The sequence below is a fragment of the Petromyzon marinus genome, chromosome 31 (assembly GCF_048934315.1).
Source record: "Petromyzon marinus isolate PM22_M1 ecotype Great Lakes invasive population chromosome 31, UKy_Petmar_22M1.pri1.0, whole genome shotgun sequence".
Lineage (NCBI taxonomy): Eukaryota > Metazoa > Chordata > Hyperoartia > Petromyzontiformes > Petromyzontidae > Petromyzon > Petromyzon marinus.
Genome location: NC_133697.1, coordinates 7,268,703 through 7,290,903, shown reverse-complemented (window position 1 = coordinate 7,290,903; position 22,201 = coordinate 7,268,703). Strand labels below are relative to the sequence as shown.

Sequence of the window (22,201 nt, the reverse complement as noted above, 5' to 3'; positions counted from 1 at the left end):
AGCCGTACCTTGGTGTGGACCAATCAGTTTCAAGGACAATGCATAGATTATCATAGTATGTTTTTTGTGTGCATTTTTACTGCAGGTATTGTGGTTAATGCAGACATGAATCCTTGTAAAAAGGTTTCAGATTTGTTGCCGGAAAAAAGGGGAAAACCCTGTTATTGCTTAACGTTTGTTTAGCATTGTCTGAGTTGTGCTCCCCCCCATCCCCCTGGTCCTTCACTGAATTTTTGTTCGTGCCCCCCCCCCATACCCTTTCCGCCGCTTTAAAAAAGTCACCCTGCAAGGTTGACTACGGCCTGGCTACGTTTCCTAAAGTCGGCCGTCCCCCAGATGAACAGGAGACAAAATGAAGAGCCATCCCTTGTGAGTGCAGTTAAAGTGATCGGGGCTCAACAACAAAAAGACGGACAAATTTCCACCGGATCGAAGACTGTGGTGTGTAAATAAATGTGTTGATATAGTTGCTTGGTGATGCGTCTGAAGCCGTCGTGTTTATTGTTGTTGTGTAATGCCATAATCGCATTTGATGTTTATTTTGTACTGTCTGCAGTGTTTGCTGTACCCTGGGCTCTCCTCTTTCACGATGTCAAGAGGATGCAGCAAACCTCGGCTCAAATTATGAGCTTGCGTCAACTTAATCAGACGCGAGTCCATTTTTGCGTGCATGCCGGACATTTTATGTACAATTTAGTTGCTCATTATTTACACTCCCAGAAGCGCTGCTGTTATCCACGGTGATGTGGGGGGTCGGTATCCGCAATTTAACTCTACTGGGTAAAACAATTGCAGATAACGCCACGGACGATCGGAGGATCGACTTATTTTATTCATGAAACAAATGTGGATGATAGGATGGCATTCCACAGACTCATAGGAAGAGACACGGAGAACAGGAGGAATAGGGTTCACGGGTAATGAGTTTTTGCAGACCCTACAGTTGTCGCGAATAATAGAAGTTGCAGATAATAGGGCCACGGGTAAGAGGAGTTCTCCTGGATAAAAATGTGGGCTCTCACGGTAACATGCAAAGAAGCTGCCACAGTAGAATATACAGTGGGAGATGTAATTTGATAAATCATCCGTCCGCAACAAATCAAACTGTCAAGGGCTGAAAGTATTATGATTTATTTATATTGGGCTCTTCAATGGGTTGAGTAATCGATTCGTTTATGAGACTTCAACAGATAACACGACATTGCAGTTGTTATAGAAAAAGTCTCAGCTGTTCCCATGTGTGCCGCTGGACGGAAGGAGAATGGAGGGGCTTTGTGATGTTGCTTTTCGTTACCAAGTTCAGTCTTTCAAAGGCACCACGACCTGCTCTCGCCCATGTAATAACTACGACTGCAGGCGGTCTTATATAACTGCTCTAGATACACAAACTCTCAAGTGTTTTCAAACTGCTTCTTTTCAACAGGTGTCATCACTTGTCTGGCGAATTTGGTGCTCTTGAATTGGGATGTTGCTCGTACTTGCATCGAGCCCTACTTTTCAGGCTTCGTCGGGAAGTCCTGTCATTTTGTGCAGTCAGTTCATCGCTATCGTTAATCCGCACACTTTCAAACAGTGAAAGTGTCCTCGTTGAGAATGTTGCAATTTCCCTGGAGTTAAAAGGATGGAATTCACCCATTATAAACATGGTCTTCTTTGGTTCTTTCGGTAAAGTCACGTAGATGAGAATAAAATAATAAATTAATCAAATAAAATAACAATAAAATTATCACGACGTTTCGGCCACAACACAAGTGGCCTTCATCAGGTGAAGGGACGAGACTGTCTGGAGGACAGCGCTGTGTTGTGGCCGAAACGTCGTGAGAATTTGATTGTTTTATTTTATTTTATTAATTTATTATTTTATTCTCATTCTACGCGACTTTACCGAAAGAACCAAAGAAGATGAATCCTTGCAGTCACGAAAGCTTTAAATCGAAAAACAAACATGGTCCTTCACAAACTAAACACGCCCACAACTCGAGGCTCTTGCACACAACGCCCAGCAATGGGAATAATTTACCATGAAGCAGATCACGTTTCGTACGAGGGTGGCAGGCTTTGGAAAATAACACGCTCCCTGTAAAGATCAATATTTTTTTTACCTTTTACATTTTCATCATCATCGCGTCAAAAAAAAGTATTTGTTTGTTTGTCACGATCCCGACCGGGCGATCGGCATCGCGTCACGACACGAAGAATTCATTCGTATGTCTCCTAGAGCAGTGCAACCCTCCGTGTTAAAGAATGGCCCGTGGAAAGCAGATATCAGACAACTACCACGAAGAACCCTTCAAGGGACCTCTGGTCCACGCAGTAGAGGGTAGCGCTTTGCCAGACCGCCCTGCGTATGAGAGTATCGCTCGTCTCGTGCCAGTCAAGCCAAATATTTTTATTCTTAGGAGCAGGGATTTAGCCAATTTACGTGCGGAACCAAATCCAACGTGATGGATTTTTTTGCGCGCAGTCATTTCGTGTACCGGTCTGAGACCATCAACTGACTACACTCGAGGACCCGGTTGAAAATCACAGCCAGCTGCTTGGCTTCGAACGCAGGACCTCAGCAGTGCCATCTCAGCTCTCCGAGCTGCTAAACATGTTTTGAAACCTGGTGCCACGAAGCTGCTATTGGCAATCGCGTACCTAATGCTGTACACGTCACAAACCCAAGGTTACAGTTCCAACATCTCCTGCGATGAGATAAATTGCACATCCGAAACTCCGAATCTCTCTGAGGCAAGGCTCTTTTAAATGTCTTTTTAAATGACTTCTTAGTTTAATTTCCACATTCGTTATGTGGGCTTAAATCCTTGCAGACGGCTAATTGGGTTCAATGGGCAGCGTGATTGACTCGTTAAAGTGATTATTGTACAGCTGTTGAAACCCCCACCCCAGTCCCTGATGATTCATATCAATACTTTAATCAAAATAACTATTAAGGGACCCTTTACTACACATGCAGGGATGGTGCTGCTCACACCAAATGTGGAGCAGGAACAAAACATATGAAGTAATCTAGGGCTTCTGGCGAAACGCCCGAGGGGATGTTAGGTTTGAAGTGGGCTTGCAGACAGGTTGGTTAGGGTTATGGGTTAAAGGTAGGGCTAGTACGAGTGAATGCTCGGTTCATCTTTTCGGGTCATAGGTCAAATTAGTACTCTGCTCGTGGCTGGTTGGTCAGTCAGCTCGGGATAAGGCTTTAGTGCTATTGACTGATTGGCTAATTTTATTGCGTTAGTAGGTGAGCTAGTACTAGGCGCTGGTTGCTAGTTTGCTAGGCTTAGCGCTAGGAATAGAGTTCAGTTTAGCTATTATTTTTCTGCGTGCTTAACCCTCATGCGCATTCAGTGTTAGGCAGTGTATTTCTAGTATTTCGGTTATCATAGCGCCACCACTTTACAAAAGGGGGGTGGGGCTACCTGGGAGTGGGTCTAGGTGGGGTTGGCATCCACGTGGCCCCATTCCGCTTTCCCATCCTTGGGCTTCACCGGTATTCAAACAGGGGAAACTCCCCAACAACGACAACAACAACGACTTTCTTCTCAAGTTTCATTCACGTGGTGAGACGAGTCCTGACGAGGGTCACCCCCGAACCTCCCCCCACCGCACCCCATATTACGGACGGACGCCGAACGCTCTCAACCCTCAGTCAGGCAAAGCGCACAAGTGGCAACAGCGGCAACAATAACACACATCCACCTGCTTCTCGCGACGCGCCACCTCCTCGAGGGCACGCTTGACTGTGCGCAGCTCTCCCGTGGTGGCCTCGAGGAGGACGCGGGTCCGCTCCATCTCCTCCTGGGCGCCCTCCGCCGTCATGTCCAGCTGCCCTCGCAACGACGCCACCTTCCGCGCCGCCTTGTCCTTCACCTTCTCCAGGCGGTCTATTGAGCGACCCATCTCCGCGATCGTCTTGTTCTGCTCCAGCGTTTGTATCTTGATGGCAAAGAGGGGGGGGGGGGGAGTTGACGGAGCAACGGAACACACGTCGGTCGTGGTACGTTTAGAACCGAGCGAAAAGATGGTGGGTCGTGTGCGTGGTTCATCATTGGTGCAGCGGTGAACTCGATGCTCAACACAGGTTGCTGACGTGAGCGAATTTTTTTTTTACTAAACCATCAAATTAACTATTGTTTATTTCATCAGGTAAGGCCCATTAAGCTATACAGTTTATTTTTCAGATGCAACCTGGTCACAAATTAAGTGGCTTATCACGTGGAAATGTGTAGCAGCCAAATACTCTAAAGGCATGTTTCTAAATGTGGAAGGAAAAACCAGAGGACCCAAACAAAACCCCTCACGACCACGGGGAGAACATGCAAACTCCAAATACAGATGTCAGGGTCGGGATCCCACCCGCGACCTCCTGTATACCAGGCGAGGTAGTTAACATCTCTCCACCGTGGCACCCTATCGGGTCCACAGAAAAATATCATTAAACCTGTGCCTGCTCCTGCGAGCTCTTGACAGCTCCTTGGTACAGGCTCATAATATTTCCTATCTTTACGAGCATCTGTAAGCATCAGCTCTATGGTAGATAATATTCCAACTGAGTGTAATGACCTTTCCGTCAAATAAACTCTTTAAGTCCCTTCCAAGCCGAGTCACTTTTATCATAATGCTTTCCATCTTTGTTTTCGGGAGTCTCAGCAAAGTACTTATTTGGCATGATTGACCTCTGATTTCATTTTTGGGCATTTGTGTATAAGGGAGGGAACTGGAGAGCATGGATAAAACCCATACATACGTAGGGGATGACACTCAGACCCTGCACAAAGAGATCAGCATCACATTTACTATACTCTCCTGTCTTCTACTCTTTCATTTGCCATTTTATGGATAACAAATATCATAAAACGCAAAGCATCTTGTGAAAGCGTGAACCATTTTTCGAGTAGCTTCGATTGATTTTGTCTCATCCCACACTTTGTTGAACTACCAAACTGCAGGTCACAACAATATACTCACCCACTCACTCACCCACTCACCGCACTGCAGGTCAAAAAAACACTCACTCACCCACTCACTCACTCACCCACTCACCACACTGCAGGTCAGATCACTTCTCTTCCTGCTTCTTCCCTCACAGTGCTCCACTTTTAATCCCCTCCTCCCCCCGTCGTCTCTTTTCCTCAAGCCCTCACAATAATAACCTTGCTCAAGTCAAGAAAGGCGTTACACTCTTATCTATGTCCACTCTGGCAGTGCCGTTTGACTTACTGGGTGCTTTTGGGGCCTGTGCTCAGCAGTTGCGGCTTTGAAAAAAAAGTGCACCGAGCTGCTTTGTGTTATTCTGTTTTCCAAATCCACGTGTACAAGGGCATCAACAAACGCAGTGATTAATTATTAGTTTTTTTCCCCCTTCTGACCGACCATTACGTGCGGCTCTGATAATGGATTTGTGTTGTATGTAGTCTAAGTGTATGCGGTCCAATTGTAAGTGGTGGAACAAAATAATCCAGGCCATGTCAACAAAAACTGGGTTGACCTGAGAGCTGCATCGCGATGTGAATTCCACTTTATCCGCCAGTACATTACGTTGGCAGGAGTATAGAACCATTATGCTCCACCGACCTTGTATGGGCCTGTATCTGTCAACCACAAAATCACAATGGTGCTACCCCTGCCTCATTCAAATGACACGTGTATTTTTGACCATGCGCATACGATGTTTAGATCCGTTAATGAGCTGCCGTGACTCAGAACACAAACCAGCCAGCTCGCTTGCACATGGCAGTGAGCACATTTAATTTGTTTGCAATTATTTTGCCTCAACGGTTTGTGAAAAAAATAAAGAAACGTCATTAATACACGAGGAGGTCAGAGCGCTGAGCCTGAATTCAAATCCTGGCTTCAACCACCCCGCGCGTTCATGCTCTCAGACTGGTCACGAATATAAAAAAAAAAAAAACTATTTTGTACTTATTTATCCAGGAGAGCCACACTGAGTCATAGGAATCTTTGGGTGTTACTACTTTAAGATGTTTTCGGCCAATTAATGAGTTGTGTTTATTATTATTATTACTATGCACGTGGCGAGGAATCTCAGAAGTTGTCTCGGCGATATCTGCTTCCGTCAGCTGTTCCATCGCTGAGAGAGGGTTGCGCTGCCCTACGAGCGATCTGAATGTCAACTCCACAGCATAATGCCGACCGCGCAATTGGGATACGATTGGGGGAAAAGACGAGAAGGGGTAAAAAAGAAAACCCCACGCAAATGGAACGGTAAAGCCCTCAATTAATGTGGACACGCGGAGCAGTGGCGATAGTGCATTCCACAGGTAGCGGTGGCTGCCGCGGGCGTGCAGCGGGCTGAGCACAACGACGTTACTGCGCCCAAAAGTGTTGGCACTGTGAGAAATGGCACAACCCGCGAGTGGCACTGTGGTGTGTTCGGCGCCGACACGAAAGCCGTCAACATTTATTCGCGGGTTTGTGCGGTCGTGGCTCTCCGGCGTTGTTACCGGGTTGTTACCGGAGCGAGGCGTCGGACGGCGTTCCGAACAAACGCGCGGGACCACCCAAAGATCACTTCGCGAAGAGAGGGGTAAGTATATCACGTCGTGGGCTGTTTCGAAGTGGTGGAACTAATGTGGCCATGGGCTGTGTGATATTAAGTTGTGGGCCATATCTGACTTGCGGGCCGTGAGCTGAGAAGTGGAATGCCTGCTGTATTGTAAATGTATTTATTGACCCCCCACCCCATATTTTACTTATTCCCCCAGGAAAGAGTCTGGAAACTCTTGCTTTTCAGGAGGGTCCTGCATTGGGATGTTTTGCAAACACCAATTACATTACATTGCAAGTTTTTAGCTTTGGGAGTAAAACGTGAGAACGTGGAGGTAACCCATGCAGAACAGAAGGAGAACAAACAAACCCAAAAAAACAAAGATTAAAGACAAAGATCCCCCGTGTAGCCTTCACAGACTGTTGGGGCAAGTGACCTATGAAGGCCGGCAACGGTACACGAGGGGGTTGAGTGGCCAGCACCACGCCCGACCGCCTTTGTCTCCCCAGTGGCGATGTTTACACACCGCACAAGGTACTCCTTTGAGGCTGAATCGACCTAGGGGAGGCCCAGGACCGGTTCACATAATCGTCACTGGTGTTGGCAGTGAGAGGGGAATCGAACTGGGCTAGATTCCTGCTCCCCATAAACACTACTACCGCTCCCCATTCACACACTCTCACACAATCACACTCTGCAGCACAAGTGAAGGTGGGGGGGGGGGGTGAGAACATACGAACCCCACGATTCAGGAATCGAACCCAGATGCTTCTCGCTCAGAGGTTACAGTCATTAGCACGGCGCCAGCCCTCCCTCCGCCGCTCACCTTGAGGCCGTGCGCGTCTGCCAGCTGCGCCTTGAGCTCCGTGTTGGCGGTACGCGCGGCGTCCAGCTGCTGCTGCAGGCGCTCAGAGCGCCGGCGCAGCTTGTGCAGCGCGGCGTTGGCGTCGTCGCGCTCCACGGCCAGCGCCGTCCTCGTGCCTCGCTCCTCCTCGAGCTGCGACAACTTTTTGCGCAGCATCTCCAGGTGCAGCTCCTTGCTCTGCAGCTTCTCCTTCTGGGCCTTCACCTGGTCGGGGAGGCATCGCGGGCAAACGGCGCTCGGATCCTGCCTGGCATTCGATGGCGTGCAGTCGTTTGCTCCGGCATCTACGTCGGCCCGCGCGAAAGGGGGGCAAGATGTGGTGCGTGCGTGGGGAGCGACGGCGCAGTGGAGAGCGCGCTCCTTGCCGTGCCACAAATCCGGCCAACCCCCTAAGTTCCATTCCTGCTCGCGACCAACACAGCGGCAATTATCCGCACCGGCCCTGGGCCTCCCGCAGGTCGACTCATTCTTTAATGAGTGCGGTGTGTAAACATCGCCACTGGGGAGACAAAGGCGGCCGGGCGTGGTGCTGGCCCACCCACCCCCTCGTGTGCCGTGCCGGCCTTCATTGGTGCTCGCTAACAGCACTTGCCCCAACAGCCTTCTTAAAGCTATGCGGGGGATCTTTGTTTTAGTGACGCAACAGTGTAGTGGTTGGAGCACTACACGAAGCCAGTTGTCAGAGTGCCACTCTCGTCCACGGCTCAAGTCAGTGGTGATTATCTCCTTTAGGTAGGTTAAGCCTTAAATCAGTATCTGGTGACTTATGTAAGCATGGGCAGAGTATTTGGGAGGGGGGGGGTGGGTGGAATCTGTGTCTTATTGTTTGGTGAAACAGTTAGATTCGTTATTATCGTTATAATCACCATCGTCATACAAAAATTCCGAGTGATATTTTTGTTTACCAATTCTTACACAATTATCATCATCATCATCACGATGTCATCAGCAGCGGTGCACTGAGCTGAAAATCATCAGAGGGGGACAAATTGTGTACACTGTAATAAAGTCGATCGTTTTGGTTTTCATTACGTGATATTACACGCATCTGAACATAAACATGCAACGACACAATTGTAAACTAATTATCCACAATTTCACATTCATGAAAAGTCTCAAAAACGCTCTCCATCTAAAAAAATGTGAATAGTTGTGGCAAATATTTTGCCCCCCACCCATCCACTCCCCTTCCTCCACTGCCCTCCTACCGCCCAGGTGAACATCTCACGATCATCAGGTCATCGCGATCACGGCCACGTGACGATCATCACCTCATCGCGACCACCGTCACGATCATCACGTTGTCGCGACCACCGTCACGATCATCACGTCGTTGTGACCACCGTCACGATCATCACGTTGTCGCGACCACCGTCACAATCATCACGTCGTTGTGACCACCGTCACGATAATCACGTCGTCGCGACTACCGTCACGATCATCGCCATGGGCTACCAGCACCACCGCCACGCAAAGGTTTTTTTCTCTCTCGGTTAGATCGCGTAAATATGAATGTGTCGTGAACCCTCCACCACCAATCGACACAACCAATTGGTGCTGAACCAATTGGCTGTGATGACGTGACGAACCTTACTGAGTAGCTGTGTCGGGCGGTCGTGGGTTCATTACACATTTATATGCATGCAATCTAACCCAGACAAAAAAAATATTGACTTTTAATAATACTGGTCGCGAAAACCTTCTGCTGCTGCGCGTAAAACAGACAGACACCTTGCGCTGCAGGCTGTAGAGCAGAGTCTTTCCGTCGGCTGTGGAGTCACTCTCCAGCTTAGCGAGGTGGTCGGCCCGCGTCAGCATTGCCTCCAGCTGCAGGTCCAAGCCCACGTCCACTCCCAGCTCCTCCACCTTGAGCCGCCGGCCCAGGTCCTCCAGGAAGCGCATGTACTGATGAATCACAATCAGAATCTTTATTTAGACTGGGGGAATCCCATGAGCTATGAAGCTCTCGTTTCACAGACGTCCAGTAGGGGCGGGGGGGGGGGGAAATGACACGCGCGCACCCAGGCGCGTGCACGCTGACGGACGTACGCTTCCGCGTAAGCTTTTCATCTCATCGGAGAAGAGGCTTCGAGAGCCGTGGTGGGGGTTTTCTTTTTTCCTATCCTCCAGGAATTCTGTACACAAATAGTGTCCCCAGATGAATACAAAGAGTCGCAAACCCGGCCGCTCCTTCCGAAAGTTGTGACCCGTTGTTCGTGCACGTGCACACACGCCAGTAGGCGCAAAGAGAAAGGTTTCTCCCGCGTAGACTGTTGGGGCAAGCACCGTTCGCGAGCACCTATTGGTTTATCCCGCGTAGACTGTTGGGGCAAGCACCGTTCGCGAGCACCTATTGGTTTATCCCGCGTAGACTGTTGGGGCAAGCACCGTTCGCGAGCACCTATTCAAGCTGGAGCGCGATTTTGGATTTTTTTTTACCCCCCCCCCCCTTCGTCACACGGCGTCACAAAAAGTCAGACCCCCCCTCAAATATGACGTCACAAAGCTCTCCCCCCCCCAAATAAAACATGCTTCAAATCGCTTTAAACTATTGTCATTGTAGTGCGTATTTAATGTGGCGCTGCACTTTGATGTTGTAGGAGAAAACATTTATTTAAAAAAGTCTATTTAATTAAGTAGAACGTGCTGTCTATATTTATTTAAAGCTGCGCGTTTTGATGTGACGTCACATTTCTCCACCCCCCCCCCCATCGTCACACATCGTCACAAATGTCTGACCACCCCCCCCCCCCCAGGTGCGTGACGTCATTTATGGACGACCCCGAATGTGACTGGTGGTGACGTCTGCCTGCCTCCCCCCTCCGCCAGCGTTCACCAACCCACACTGACCAGCAGTGGTGAAGTATGGTCAAATAACGCTAATCTCGTCGTATAGCATAAATGATCGCGTGAACTCCGTTCATCCTCGCAGCAGCGTTTGGCTGGTCATCGAACGGGGACGGCCACTGCATCGCGCGCTCTCAGGAGCGCTTCTGGGCCCGTTTGGAACGCTCTTCCTTCCGATATTTGGACATCACTGGGAGCTATGCACTTTCACATCTCGATTGAAAACTCATTTCCTTAGAACTGCTTTTTGTGTTCAGTTTGTTGTCCTTCCCCCGCGCCCCCGCCGCACGTCCGATTAGCGCGGTTGGCTACGTACGGTCCGAAAGAAGTTCAACATTCGTACATACAAGAGCCAACACGCACTGCGTACATTTTTTTAAAGTGTTATTGCTTATTTATATATCTCTGCGGATAAAATAAGCGAAGTGGTGACAACTTGCCTGCATGTTTATTTTCAGTCGTCAAAAGCCGCTCGGCTAATGTTCCGTCCTATTTTATTTAATATATAAAAATAAGCGATTGCACGAATAGCACGGGCACAAACACGTGCACTCAAAAACGCGGCATTGTCTCTCTCTAAAAAGCGCGGTCTCTCATTGGCCAGGAATATAATTAATCAAATTAATAGTGGTGGGGGGGGGGGGGGTGGTTTGGGGGGGGGGGTAACAGCACGCAATGCGTAGAGCAAAAGTTACCTCTTAGACTCTTGAAGACACTTAAAACATTTGAACCTTTGCGGAGAATGTGCCACGCAAAAGTGCAGAAAATGTTTAACGTGACACTTTGTGCATTGCATAATGCTTAATGGAGCGGAAGGAATTAAGTTAGTTTTCTGTCGTGACATGCCCCAGCGAGAAAATGGTAAAAGCATCTTTCCAGTGCAAAAAAAAAACAACCTGAATAACCCAATACATGTATTACAATTGTTTTGTGTAAACTTTAAGAGGTTTCAGCAGTGCATTTGGAGCATACGGAAAAGAGAAGTAGCGAACGCAAGACATAACAACCTGGACGGAGTCCACACGCGCTTGCGATCTTCTTGCCGTTTTTGGGTGGACGGCAACAACAACAGCAACAACAACAACAACGCCGACGACGACGATGACGTTGTCCTCCACGGTGACCCCGACGTTTGCTCGAAAGGTTTATTTTGTTTTTGTTAAAGACGTTCCCGGCACGTCTGACATCACGCGGTTCGACAACGGGAACGCGTCGGAGCGAGAGAAAAAACAACAACAAAAAACCCCCACAATGGTCTGTCGCCAAGCCTGGGAAATCAAACACGACTCGTGTCTTTGCTTGCCAAGCCACAAGGGTCAGACGTTCCACCGACAGATGATGGCAGGGTGTACTCGTGCCCCCACACGGTGCGTCTCTCTATGCATACCAAACTCCTCTGCTCAAGTACAAAATTAAGCAGTTACACGCTGCACAGCGCCTCATTATTATTAATGCTAAACAATAGCTCCACGTGATGTGGCCAGCTCCGATTCAAATTAAGATAATGTGTAGACATTGCGTGCGAGAGAGAGTGTGTGTGTGTGTGTGTGGGGGCGGTAGTGGTAGTGTAGTGTGGCTAGCGAACCGATTTACCCCTCAAGCGCAACGTCGGGGATGAACATATGAAATCATTCCTAAGGTCTCCCGTAGGTCAACTCAGCCTTACACGAGTTCCCTCGGTGTGGTGCGTAAACACACGGTCGCACTGGTGGTGAGAGATGATAGTGGCCCCGCGTGGTTCTGGCCACGCCGTCCCATCACGGACCGTTCGTGTCTCCACCGGTGCTCGCGAACAGCACTTTCACCAACAGGCTGAAGGGACCAATGGGGTTACAGGGGGTGGGATCTTTTACCTTAGTCCCAGATGGTGATGATGATGTATTCATATTCTTGGTTCTTTCGGTAAAGTCACGTAGATAGAAAATTAAATAAAAATAACAGAAAATAAAAAATACATATAAATTTAAAATAATCAAAGCAAAAAACCCACGACGTTTCGATCGCAACACAAGGGGCCTTCATCAGGCGACGTTCCGATCGCAACACAAGCGGTCTTCATCCGCCTGATGAAGGCCGCTTGTGTTGCGATCGAAACGTCGTGGGTTTTTTGCTTTCATTATTTTCAATTTGTATTTTTTTATTTTATTATCTGTTATTTTTATTTTCTATCCACGTGACTTTACCGAAAGAACCAAGAATTTGAATTCCTGCAGTCATGAAAGTTTTAAGTCGACAATTTAATGATGTATTCACTATTGATGGATTTCTTGAGTGAACGGATGAAGGATGTTCTCTGTACGTGTGCTTGTTGAACGTGTTTCGCATCGTACGTAGCCAACCGTGCTAATACGTAGCCAACCGGGGTAAGGACAACAAACTGAAGACAAAAAGAAGTTTGAAAGATGTGTAAACAGTTCGAAAGATATGTTTAACCATGTAGAATGATTTCTAAAAGCATGCTTTCTCCTTAGCTGGTTTGAGACTTGTGTGGAGAAATGTGAGGGAAAAAACACATTTCCCATGACGTAACAATTATTTACCGTTTCAAGTAATGTCCCATGATCTAACAACACTTTTGTCAAAAAAGTGGTCTATTGTGCTCCCTTATTTCCAGAGGTTAATTATAATCGCCCATTATAAAAGTGTTATTGGCTGTAAACAACAGAGCCCGCTTACATAGGCTCGATTTACAATTAAAGCAAAAATAATAAAAAGCAAATGGATTCAAATGCGCGTGTGTGAACAAACGCGCGCACACATATATAAACATGCATTGGCATAAAAAAAGTCTGCACAATATAAAAAATATATATAATAAAACAATGCCATTGTATACATAAAGTTCGTACATGATGTCCATAGCTGTGCCAACAGCCTGCGATTTGGCAGCAATAACGATTCATTATGAAATGCCTGGGGTGGAGATGAGGCATGCCGGTTCACGCACTGCACCATAAACCCAGCGACCCGAGTTTGATTCCCGGCCACGGCAAACATCCTTGGCGAGTAACTTGCCCCCTCCCCTCCTCCCATCACCGACTCGCACTGACCACCGTGGTGAAGTATGGTCAAACAAAGTTGGGGCAGCAGGCTCCTTTCCATATCTTTCACCGCCTCTCCCCCACCCATTATTTGATACGCTTCAGGTGCGTCGGGGCTGTTGCTCGTGAACTGTAACGCCGGGTTGAGCAAGTCTTGCATCGCGCTGCAACGTGGCCACATTTTGTTACATTAAAGCAACAACAACAACAAAAAGAAGCATGGCCAAACAACTTCCACACCTGGCTGCCTTCGTCTCCCCAGCGCTGTTGTTTACACATCACACCAATTTTAGGCTCAGTCAACTTAGGGGAGGCCCAGGACCAGTCCTGACATCACTCGCCACTTACGTTAGCCGTGGCTTGGAATCAACCTCAGCCTAGAGTGGGTTCGTAGCTCGGTGCGCTAACCACCGCACCACCGCTGTGCATTCTTCACCCACACGTAAACATTCTCCGATTGTATGGCAGTTGCCAACACTTGTCAAGATTAATATGAATTTTACAGGTCCTCATTATACGTCGCTCTATATGCCCCTTTGTCCAGGGGTGTTGTGTTGTGCCAGTATAAATGGCCAACGTGAAAAAAATATTGGCATCACACTGCAGCGTTTCCCCATGATGTATAACAGGGTTCTCCTAAAACTATATTTTCTGGTGGGATACAAAGTTAAATTGGCGTGTGCTGGTGGGCCACATGACATCATGTGTAAAGGAGTCTCACGAGGTCCCGACAACACAACGTCTGTACGCGTGATCACCAATCCGTACCTCTGTCTCGTTCGTCTCTCTCATCTCAAGAAATCTCGCGTTCACTGCTCTCTCATCGCTCTGCCTTGTTTATCTCTTTCCTCTCGCTAATCTGAATCTGTATTTCTTCGATAGCCACGTCCCTCAACTGGCCGCTCTAGGAGCCTTTACGGTGCCAGGCGTGAGGTGCGTTAAACATCAGTTCAAATTGAAATCCTCATAAACATCATAACCAAAAAGCTAATGATCATCAAAATACAATCGCCCTGTCTCTTATCACTATCTTGACTAAATCCTACCTTCCTCACCTCACGACATGCCGACATGTCTACATTTCTCTAACAAGGTACATCTATATCTCCTGCCTGTATCTTTCCTCTCATCTCACTCGGATTTCATACATTTGAAAGGCCCCCCCCCCCCCCCAGCTGAATAGTATCGGCAGGGAGGGGAACGAACCGGGCAGATAACTACTTGCGGTTAAGCGATTAAAAAAAATGTTGGTACAAAAATAGGTACAATGTAAACCAGTGATTCTCAACCATGGGTGCGTGGACCCCTGGGGCTATGTGGCAATGTCCCAAGGAGTACGTAAGGTGATTTATAAATGTGTGGAATTATACCGTACATGAGAGTCATTGGTGAATAATCACGCATGGATCTCCCAATATAAAATAACTGCAATAACATTTAAATCCATACCGTGAAAGAGAACGATATAAAAGACCTTTCTGAACCCAATGATGGTAAACAACGTGGTTTCCAAGAGTAACCAGCGAACGGGAACAAATTACGTCACGCGTGCAGAGGGTCCGTTGAATATTTTTTTTTATTCGCTTGCAGTTACGAGCGAGTTAGGGCACCTCACAAAATGGACAATTGGCTAAAATATTGATGTTCATTATTTATGCATTTATTTCTCAGACAACCATGTTGGGTCAGGCAAGAGGGGGTATACTCGGTTGAAACAAAATTCAACAAGGGGGGGTACCAGGAGCCACAACAAGTTGAGAATAGCTGATTACACACAATGGATATCGCAGCCTTTATTCGTACACTCACATATACAGGAGGGTATGAGCTGGAGCAGAGTGCACGATGGACACAAGCCGATCGCATCCTTACTCATTCTGCTCAGTGTTTAACCTTCATTAAAAGTTGATGACGTCGACGTGTCATGCAACCCAAACCCGAGTTTTTATATGCCCCCCATTCCATCCCCACTTCAAGGTCACGTTTATAGGGATGGGTGCCTCCCCCCCCCACAAAAACAATTTTAATTAATTTCTGCTTTGAGTCTCCAATGCAGGACACAGCAGCAGCACCACAAATGAACTTCTGGCAGAGGCCGTGCAGTTGACACAGCACTGCGGTTAAAGCTAAAATCTGCGAACAGCGTAACTACATATTCTTGGCTCTTTCGGTAAAGTCACGTAGAAGGGAAACAATAAAATACAATTTTCTTGTTGTGGTTTTCACACCTGATGATGATTGCTTGTGTTGTTTTATATTTTTATTATTATATTGTTTCCCTTCTACGTGACTTTACCGAAAGAACCAAGAATATGAATCCCTGCAGTCACGAAAGCTTTAAATCAGAAGCGTAACTACATTTAGCGCTGCCAGAAGCTGGCTGTAGCGGCAGGGTGCGATGGATGTTTCATCTCCACTCCCCCCGCAGAGAGTGGCTTTATTAAACCCTAGCGGCTGCGCGAACAGCCGAAGCCATACCACAGACACCCAGGAGTGGCCTGTGAGAACTTCTAAATGGTGCCAAAATGTCATGCAAAAAAAAATTGTTACACCATCAAGGCAGCACATCGTGTACACTGCCCTGTGAACCCAAGTTCACCTGATCACGTGTTGTAAAAAAGAAAACACATTTTGGGTGTCAATTAATTAAGAGTTTGGCCCAAGCCCCTTGGGGAAATAAATTAGTAACACAATAAAATCCTGGCATTACACTTGATGTATCCTGCTCTATCGTGGACGTTGCTTCATGGACTACTACGGGGGTATACATTTTCGGCAGGGAGCAGCGTACAGCAAAAAAAAAATCGAGTGTTGTACTGTACTACGCTTTTAATGTCTACACTCCCCTAACCTTCATCAACCGCGACGTACAGTCAACATACCCCCACCACGACATACAGTGAGGGAAAAAAGTATTTGATCCCCTGCTGATTTTGTACGTTTTGCCCACTGACAACGAAATGATCGGTCTATAATTTCAATGGTAGGTGTATTTGAGCAGTGAGAGGCAGAATAACAACAAAAAAATCCAGAAAAACGCATGTCAAAAATGTTATAAATTGATTTGCATTTTAATGAGGGAAATAAGTATTTGACCCCTCTGCGAAACATGACTTAGTACTTGGTGGCAAACCCCTTGTTGGCAATCACAGAGGTCAGACGTTTCTTGTAGTTGGCCACCAGGTTTGCACACATCTCAGGAGGGATTTTGTCCCACTTCTCTGCAGATCTTCTCCAAGTCATTAAGGTTTCGAGGCTGACGTTTGGCAACTCGAACCTTCAGTTCCCTCCACAGATTGTCTATGGGATTAAGGTCTGGAGACTGGCTAGGCCACTCCAGGACCTTAATGTGCTTCTTCTTGAGCCACTCCTTTGTTGCCTTGGTCGTGTGTTTTGGATCATTGTCATGCTGGAATACCCATCCACGACCCATTTTCAATGCCCTGGCTGAGGGAAGGAGGTTCTCACCCAAGATTTGACGGTACATGGCCCCGTCCATAGTCCCTTTGATGCGGTGAAGTTGTCCTGTTCCCTGAGCAGAAAAACACCCCCAAAGCATAATGTTTACACCTCCATGTTTGACGGTGGAGATGGTGTTCTTGGGGTCATAGGCAGCATTCCTCCTCCTCCAAACACGGCGAGTTGAGTTGATGCCAAAGAGCTCCATTTTGGTCTCATCTGACCACAACACTTTCACCCAGTTGTCCTCTGAATCATTCAGATGTTAATTGGCAAACTTCACACGGGCATGTATATGTGCTTTCTTGAGCAGGGGGACCTTGCGGGCGCTGCAGGATTTCAGTCCTCCACGGCGTAGTGTGTTACCAATTGTTTTCTTGGTGACTATGGTCCCAGCTGTCTTGAGATCATTGACAAGATCCTCCCGTGTAGTTCTGGGCTGATTCCTCACCGTTCTCATGATCATTGCAACTCCACGAGGTGAGATCTTGCATGGAGCCCCAGGCCGAGGGAGATTGACAGTCCTTTTGTGTTTCTTCCACAAACTGGCCTGTTTTGGAAGCGGTGGCAGTATCCAACACTTTGCCCCACCACACGCGCCAATGGACAAACCGTGGTGCACCCATTTATAACTTCTGGGTGGATTTCAGAAACTTGATCGTTCATTTAACTGCCGTTCCGGGAAATTGAAAGGGATCGAACCGGCGACCACTAAAATGCAAATCTAGTGTGCTGACTGTTACACCACGACAACATAACAGTCAACATTAAACCTTGGAAACCAAGGTTTTAACGTGAATATCTTTTAGAAATCTACCACGTGTGTACGTTGTACATGATGACGCGGCTGCTATATACACACACGCCTTTCCATTGTTCCACGACTGTCCTGTGCAACCCGCGGTCGACAATAATTAAGAGTAAATATATAATGCATGCCAGGAGGCTTCCTTACAAACTCTCAAGGGACGGGCGGCCTTGACCGCTAGCGACAAAGTGGGGGGGTAGGTAGGGAGGGGGGGTGAAACCATTACGCAACACGGCTCTCACAGTCACAACAAATACCACGCGCGGCACACGCTTCACCCCCACACACACCGTGATCTGCGTATGCACAGCAATCGTTTGTGGTTGACTTGATCCTCCCGCCCGCCAACCAGCCCCGCCCATGAAACACTGGGTTGTTGTTGTTGTTGTCGGCACGCAATTTCACATCGCATCCTAAAATGATGAGAGATTGTGTCGAGATCTGTGTTGTTCGTGCTTGTTCGCCCAACTGCCAGCGTGCACGCTGTCACAAAAAACGAAACACACGCTTTTTGGGCTAAATTCAAGGTAGCCAATTTTAGTTGCTGGCACAATCCAGAGTTCGCCGCTCCGATGCGATCTCCTGGCGCGGCAGTTGAAGCAACGGGGGGGGGGGGGGCAGATTTATTTAATCACTGCATCGCGCGTCTTCAGTGTGCGCTTCTGCGGCCATCCGGAACGCTCTTCCTTCCGACAATTAGGACGCCACTGGACCTGCGCACTTTTAAATCTCGACTGACAACTCCTTTGTTCAGAATTGCCTCTTGCGTTTGCTTCGCTGTCCTTCCGATTAGCACGGTTGGCTGCGTACGGTGCGAAAGAAGTTCAACGTACACACACACACACGCAGAAGCCTCTGTTCACTCGAGCAGTACAAACGGATGACAAAGCCGCGTGTGTTCGGAGTTGTGTGCGGGGTACTCCCACCTCAAGGGGGACGTCCACTCACGACGTGTAGCAATGACATCGACACGCGCGCAAGTGCTTGGGTGGATTATTACATCGCGGAATCGCGAGGGACGGCAACGGCTTTCGGGAGCCCTTCATCCAGCAGTGGACTGACCATGGCTGACGGTGGCAATGGTGAACGCGGTATTGTTAGCAGAGGCTGCATTGGTGTGTGCGTGTGTAAGATCTGCAGTGCATGGCCAAAGGAGTGTCATCTCCATAATAGAGGTTTTGTTTGGGTTAGATCGCGTAAATATATAAATGTGTCGTTAAAACCCGCCACCACCCGACACGGCCAACTAGTAAGGGTTGTCACGTCAACAGAACGTGGCCAATTCGTCACTAGTACGGCACACAGGTGTGTTGGAGAGCCAAGCCGCAACATTTACAATCTGAGTGCGACGTTTCGCTAGGAATTACATATAGCTTCATCAGGCGACACCAAATTACGTGTTAAACGGAGGGTTATCAGCCAACGATCTCAAAATTCAGCTCTTCGTGCAATACCGATCTAGCTTGGAAAACAACGCCTGGCATTTTAAGTCCCAATATAAAAACACATGCTTCTCTCTGTGTAAATAGATGTTTACAAGAAATTAAAGTGTCAAGAAATGTAATTACATCTCAAATAAAAAAAGCAAGACCATGCAAAGAAATCTCAATAAAGTAAGAAACTTAATTCAAGGAGAACAACAATTTATATGTTGCACGGTTGCCTCTGTTCTGTTTTTTTTAAATTTAGGATGTTGGGTTTACTTTGTTTAATTTTGAGTTGTTTAGCTGTGCACATCCTGTGTTGAAGTTTGGTGCATCTATTTTGATTATATAGTGAATATGATTTGCCACATTCTCCCTTTAAAAGCACTGAAATAAGTAGATGCTTTGCTTAACACTTAACGAAGTGAAAAGACCAAACCCTATATCAACCATCTGGGTTTCCTAACCGGCGACTGCTTATATGATTTAGCCACAACCGGCCACGTGACTCAGTGGTAGAGCTCACAATCTGAAGGTCGCAAGTTCAAATCCTAGTTGGCGTTGACTCAGCCCTGCATGGCTCCGTGCTCGATAAGATAACTTTGTGAAGAAGCCAACGGTGGTTGTGCTATTATAAACTCGCCCCTGCCGTGAGAACGTGGAATTTCCACCGCTGGCTCAGGGCCGCCGAAGGGGAGACGCGTGCTCATTTGAGCGAGAAACCACTTCAGATGGTTTTGACTAAATGCGACTGCATCCCAAGGACGTTTAACACCAAGAGATGGGCACGCAAATGCGGGGCGGCGGCGGCTCAGGAGTGCACACGGTGCCGTCAGAAAGAGTTGAGTACAGCCGTCGAGTGTGCAGGCAGTGCAGCTGCACCGGGGGCCCACAGGCTGGAAGTGCCCTGAGGTCATGCTACTAATAGTCCGTGGGCCCAGACCAAAAGAAAAAAAAATAATCACTTATTGGTACCACCTGAGGTGGCAAAGTCGAGTAATGATTTTTGTAATCCTCCATGTGTGTGGGACGTATTCTGTGATAACCTTTGCGGAGTAGCAGCTTAGTTGTAGTTACCATGACTTTTATACCCATAACCCTATGACAGGCGTCCGGAACGATGAAATGGGCATTATTGCTGAAAAACTACCTAGACCAAAGCCAGTTAGGTCACAAACTGGTCTTTATTGGTTTAAATACACAATGAAAACACAGGATAATAAGGAATACCATAGTGAGGTAAGGAACTACTTGAATAGTAGAAACATTGACATTCGCATATACTTAGTCGATGATATTTGTAATCACCTTATTAATCGTTCGTGATGGGTATATCTGAAGAAGGTTACATTATTGTTATCAAGCTCTGTGTGTACTTAGATGGTTTTAACAAGGGTAACCAAGTCCAGAATCAAGACACTGTGCATCAATGTATACTACTACTACCACAGTAATACCATCAGAATCACCACCCTGTGTCACTCATCAAACTGCTGGTCTATCTCGTCATCTGACTCCTCAAGTTCAAAGTCAGGTTCTGGATCATCCTGCAGTTTTTGGTTGCTACAGGTCTGTAGCCTGCACGTGTCTGTGCATGTCAGTCCATTTGACAGGCACGTGCAGCTTGGCATTTTGCTTGAACGCACACACTTGCATGCTAGCAATTCCAAGACCACATCTGGTGCAGGTGGGGAGCGCATCCAGTAAATGGCCAGCTTGCCATCATCGTCTGTCCATCCATACTCAGTAGGGCTTGGCACCACAGGGTTAGCCTGCAGACAGAACTTCCAGATTGTTGCCTGATAGTTGGCTCGTTGAACATGCATGAAGAGACAGTCTCTACATGGTGGCAGCTGGCTGAACTCGACTTCTCCCCTTTTGGTGCAGAAGATCTGGTAGCGCAGTGCGTTCACCTCGCCAGTGCTGCTGTTCGCAACATACATGCGACAGGTGAACTGCTCAATTTTCTGGAACAGCTCTTCACTCACATTCCATGACTGCCCCAGTCGACTAAAAGTCGCTTGGCAGGAAGTGTCCTTTCTCACCATCTTCAGGGCATTCAGTTTCCCTCGACCGGCGAATGCACCGACAGTATCGCAGCCTGTGAAGGCGTGTAAGCCAATTAGGCCGCCACAGATGCTGTCTCCGAAGGACCTTGCCAGTTTGCTGATATCGACAAACCGCGTGCGGTTCTGTGTCCCACACTGGAAGCCAAGACAAAGCACCATAACATCAGTGTCCTCAGCTGTGACGATAACTGCCTTTGAGCCCACAATTACTGCATGCAATGCATGCAGGAGCAGACGGGTGTCAGCTTCTTCATGCGTGGAGTGCAGCTCTGCTACTTCCTCACACTCATCTTCTGTCAACTTGTAGCAGGTTTCCTCACAGGTCATGTACAACAGCTTGCCATGCAGCATCTCTCTGTATCGTGAGAGTTTCCACTCCTCCACGAGAAACTTGATGAGACTGATATTGTTGGAGGGACTGCAAATACATGTTCTCCACTACTGGACGTGGTGTCCCCCTGCAAGGTTCTTGTAGTGGCGAGTGGTTTCTGCACCCCGGTTCAGTTGTTCAGCATCTTTGATAGAAGTCTGTCGGTAGACATCAAAAACAACATCAATCCTCTCACTCTGTGCCCCCTCGTGGAGGACCTGGGCCAAGGCTGACTCTGCCACCTGTGCAAAGGTTTTGTTGTTACCATTCATGTTTTGGACCAGGCACATCCCATCAATGATGGAAGTAGATTGGGTTGGGATGTCTTCTGCAGGAGACACATTCTTTTCAAGCTCTCTGGCAAGCGCAGCCTTGTTTGTTTTTCGTAGGGACCCATCAGCATTTGCCAGTGCCCATGGCAGTGGGCCCAGTGAGTGGGCAAGGACATCCTTCATATTCACCTTCCTGCTTTCAGCCAACATGGTCATGTGGCTAAATAGGTTTCTATCTGCCTTCAGAACCACATCCTGTGATTTCTTTCCACGTGCTGTTTTGTGCTGATATTGGAGAATGTCTTCAGACTTTGCTTGGTAATCTTGTCGTGGAAGTTCACAGACGGTGGGTCCTCAGCTAACCTTGTTTGCTTGAATACCTGGTAGGCCTCTTCTCCTATCTCAAGAGCTCTCAAAAGATCCCTGGTCATATCAGGTGGAGCCATGGTGCCAGTGGAGAGGCTAACCAGATCTGTCTCATCAGGGGACATATGACTGATCCAGTTATTCTCCATAAGGTCAATGAGAGACTGGACATCTG

At 47.7% G+C, this 22,201-nt stretch overlaps 1 protein-coding gene across 2 annotated transcripts in view; it reads right to left on the bottom strand.

Annotated features, from left to right (window-relative positions):
• Nucleotides 1–22,201, bottom strand: part of CCDC170 (coiled-coil domain containing 170) — a 72,699-nt gene that overhangs the window by 6,183 nt on the left and 44,315 nt on the right. For both annotated transcript variants that reach the window (XM_076071040.1, XM_076071041.1), the window contains exons 10-12: nt 9,102–9,275; nt 7,332–7,574; nt 3,697–3,933 (exon numbers count right to left, since the gene is read on the bottom strand). In XM_076071040.1, the coding sequence (XP_075927155.1) occupies nt 3,697–3,933; nt 7,332–7,574; nt 9,102–9,275 (654 nt within the window). The remainder of the gene's footprint in view (nt 1–3,696; nt 3,934–7,331; nt 7,575–9,101; nt 9,276–22,201) is intronic.